Below are 3614 nucleotides of genomic sequence, written 5' to 3'. Positions count from 1 at the left end.
TTGCGGAGGGGCTGGGGAACAACGACCCTGCTTCCCCATAACAGGCACCCCTTGTTGGCCGACAGTTCATGTTTGCGGGTTGTGTAGCCAGCGAATTCTGGCCCAGGGCTGCTGCTGGGCCATCCCCTCCACACCCAGTCCAGGACCCGGGAGATGACCCTATCTTTCTTGGAATGGTGTGCAACTTCTTGTGCCTGAATGGGGCGTTCGGGAAGCAGCTCCAGGCTCATAACCTCTTGTGCAGGTGCTGGGTCGGGGCCTGTTTCCGGTAGTGGTAGCCTGCTGAGGGCGTCCGCATGGCCCGTTGCCTTCCCCGGGCGGTGAATCAGTGCATACTGGTAGCTGGCAAGGAAAATTGACCACCTGAGGACGCGAGGAGACAGCACTTGGGGGGTCTGCTTTTCGGGGGCAAACAAGCCAAGCAACGGCTTGTGGTCAGTCACCACGGTGAAGGGCTGCCCGTACAAGAAATCATGGAATTTTTTTACTCCCTTCACGGTTGCCAGACCCTCCTTGTCTATTTGCGAGTAGTTCCGCTCGGTTGCGTTGAGTGTCTGGGAAAAGTATGCCACCGGTACCTCTCTTCCATCCGGGAGTTGGTGTCCCAGGACAGCGCCAATGCCATAGGGCGAGGCGTCGCATGCTAGCACCACCGGCAGCCTCTCGTCGAAGTGTGCGAAGACCGAGTTTGAGACAAGCAAGTCCTTGACTGCCTGGAATGCAGCCTCCTGGCGCTGGCCCCACACCCAAAGGGCCCGCTTGTCCAGGAGTCTGTGTTGGGGCTCTGCTACCGCCGCCTTGTGGGGAAGGAAGGAATGGTAAAAGTTCAATAGTCCCAAGAAGGCCTGAAGTTCAGTCTTGCTCTTGGGCGCTGGGGCATCACAGATGGCCCGTACCTTGTCCCCAGTCGGGTGGACCCCTTCTGCGTCCACCATAAATCCCAGAAAGTCCACCTGAGGCACTCCTAGTAGACATTTTTCCCGCTTCACCTTGAGACCCGCCGTCTGGAAACGGTGCAGAACGGTGCGGAGGCGGTCCTCAAACTCCTCTGGTGTGGGCCCGGCAATCAACACATCATCGAAGAAGGGGGTGACGCCAGGAATCCCTTTAAGGAGCGAGTCCATTAGATTCTGGAATATGCCTGGTGCCACACTGACACCGAATTGCAGCCGCTTTACCCTGAACGCTCCTCTGTGCGTCACAATTGTCTCTGCTTCTGCTGTGGCCTCATCTACTGGCAGCTGTTGATATGCTTGGGCCAAGTCCAGCTTGCCAAAATTTTTCGACCCAGCCAGGGTGGCAAGGACATGGCTGACCACTGGCACTGGGTATGCATGGGCCGTGAGGGCCTTGTTTATGGTACATTTGTAGTCTGCGCAGATGCGAACCGAACCATTAGGCTTGACGGGTGTGACGATTGGGGTTTCCCAGGGGGCATTAGGCACCGGCTCCAGCACTCCTTGCTCCACGAGCCGGTCCAATTCCTCGTCTATACGGGGTTTCAGGGCGAACGGGACCCGGTGGGCCTTGAGCCTGACCGGTCGTACTGCGGGGTCAAGCTGTAGAGCAATGGGGGGGGGCAGTATACTGTCCCAATTTCCCATCGAAAACCCCTGGAAATTCCTTGCAGATGGCGTCCACATCCACTTGTAAGGTAGTGTGGTTCACCCCGGTGATAGCTAGCCCCAGTGGTCCAAACCATGCCAATCCCAGTAAGCTAATATAGGGGCCCTTGACCACGAGCAAGTCCAGTTGCCGCGTCCACCCTCGGTATTGCACCCTGAAGGTCCCCACCCCCATTGTGGGGACCTTACGTTTCTGGAAGTCCCGGAGGGTGAATGGGGCCGGCCTGAGTTTGGGACCCCCAGTAGGACACAGTTTCCTTAAGGTCCTTGCTGAGTTTATGGATAGAGTTGAACCCGTGTCAAGCTCGATGCGGCATGGGCCCCCCTCTATCTGTAGCTCTACATAAATTTTCTCTACGTTGGGGTGGGGCAACTGGTATACCTGGAAGTCCGTGAGCTCCGTCGAGTTGCCTTGGTGCGTTGGGCCCCGGGACCTGGGGCTCTTGGATTGGTCATCTGATGCCTGGTGTCGGGTGGGCTGAGCCCGACACACCCGGGCGATGTGTCCCGATTTTCTGCACTGCCTGCACTCTGCGTTGCGGAAACGGCAGGTCCTCCTCTTGTGACTCTCCCCGCTGCTTGCGCAGTTCCCTCCTCGTCGAGGCAGCTGTGGTCTGTGCGCTGCTTGAGTGTGCTGCTGTACTCGGTGCACCTCCTCCCTGTCGGATCCTGAGTCGTCGGTGAGGTCTTTGTGGTGGACCCTCGGTTGGGATGGCAGGCTCGGCCGTGCCTCTTGCGTCGACCTCTCGGCAGCTTCCGTTGCCAGGGCCTCCTCCAGAGCGACCTGGAACGTTAGGTCCTTCTTAGCGTAGAGGCGTCGTTGCAGCTTCTCATCCTTCAGGCCACCGACGAGGCAGTCACGAAGCATGTTCTCCAGCTCTGAGAAGTTGCAGAACCGGGCGGCTTGGCGGAGAGAGGTCACAAACCCAGTTATGGTTTCCCCAGGGGCTTGCCGCTTTGCGTAGAAGGCATTTCGACGAGCCACCACTGAGGGCTGCGGCGAAAAGTGCCCCTTCAGCTGTTCCATTATTGTTTTGTATGGAACAGTAGCGACGCCTTCAGGCGCAAGGAGAGCCCGGGCGATTTCAAATGTCTCCTCTCCGCAGACGCTGAAGAATATCGCCCTCTTCTTGGCGTCTTCTTCGTTGGTGACCCCTTTGGCTTCTAGGAGGAAGGTGAAACGGGAGGCGTACGCTTCCCAGTCTCCAGATGCTGGGTTGAATGGCGAGAAGCTGCTGTCGGTTGCCATTCTGAGTTCCTTGTGTCCCGGAGCTGAAGCCTGGATACATGGTGCGAGGCAGCGTTGCGGCAGGTGGCGGTGCTGCGGTGCTGTGTGTGGCAGTCAGCTCAGCGGGATCCCACCTTCGTCGCCAGTGAAATATACTCAGAGTCGCAAAGTGCTTTCATGCTCTTTATTCAGCTCATAGTGGTGAGGAGGAATGAATGAATGTCCCCTCAAGGTATCTGCTTTATATATATTATTTACACAATGGGCTGCACATGATTGGTTAATTCTGGAATTCTACTGTAAGCCAATCAGGTTGTGGATTCACTTATATCTGGAGCATGATTGGGTGGTTCCTGCCAACCAATCATACTGCTGCATTGTTCTTGGACCAATCAGACTGCTGCATTCTGAATCCTATTGTTCTAGGACCAATCAGACTGCTGCAATTTGGATCCTATTGTTCTAGGACCAATCAGACTGCTGCAGTTTGGATCCTATTCAACTCAGTACATAACAGGACCTTGGGAAATGTCATTTCCTCAGGCACCCTGAAAACTATACCTCTCAGGGCTCCTTGCATGTGGGATGCTTCTGGGCAAGTTAGCAGAATCCTAGGTGAACGGAACTCTGTAGTGGAGCACCCTGATGTCTATTCTAAAAATTATGCCCAGGGAAAATTACATTTCCCAGGATCTGGTTCTTGGGATGTTGCCATAGCACCACTCAAGGTACCATTGAGGAAGGCAGGAAGAGAATGGAGA

At 55.8% G+C, this 3614-nt stretch overlaps 1 protein-coding gene across 1 annotated transcript; it reads right to left on the bottom strand.

Moving 5' to 3' along the window:
* Window positions 1–894: 894 nt before the first annotated feature.
* On the bottom strand, window positions 895–2973 carry LOC308589975 (uncharacterized protein). Its single transcript, XM_081199567.1, has 2 exons — window positions 2008–2973; window positions 895–1105 (listed from the first exon to the last, which is right to left on the bottom strand). Exons 1-2 carry the CDS (start codon window positions 2872–2874, stop codon window positions 1067–1069), a joined length of 906 nt encoding a protein of 301 aa, XP_081055693.1. The 5' UTR covers window positions 2875–2973; the 3' UTR covers window positions 895–1066.
* Window positions 2974–3614: the final 641 nt, after the last annotated feature.

The sequence above is a fragment of the Podarcis bocagei genome (genome assembly GCF_964188305.1).
Source record: "Podarcis bocagei genome assembly, chromosome: 6".
In the NCBI taxonomy this organism is placed as follows: Eukaryota; Metazoa; Chordata; class Lepidosauria; order Squamata; family Lacertidae; genus Podarcis; species Podarcis bocagei.
The sequence above is the reverse complement of the archived record's forward strand: the minus strand, read 5'-3'. Positions and strand labels throughout refer to the sequence as shown.

What these genes read in the sequence shown, in the direction of transcription:
- LOC308589975 (XM_081199567.1), bottom strand. Translation starts at nt 2,874, where the DNA reads ATGGCAACCGACAGCAGCTTCTCGCCATTCAACCCAGCATCTGGAGAC. An exon ending in CGGAGCTCACGGACTTCCAG is followed by an intron (nt 1,106 to 2,007) that starts GTATACCAGTTG and finishes CGCTCCTTAAAG; the next exon opens with GGATTCCTGGCGTCACCCCC.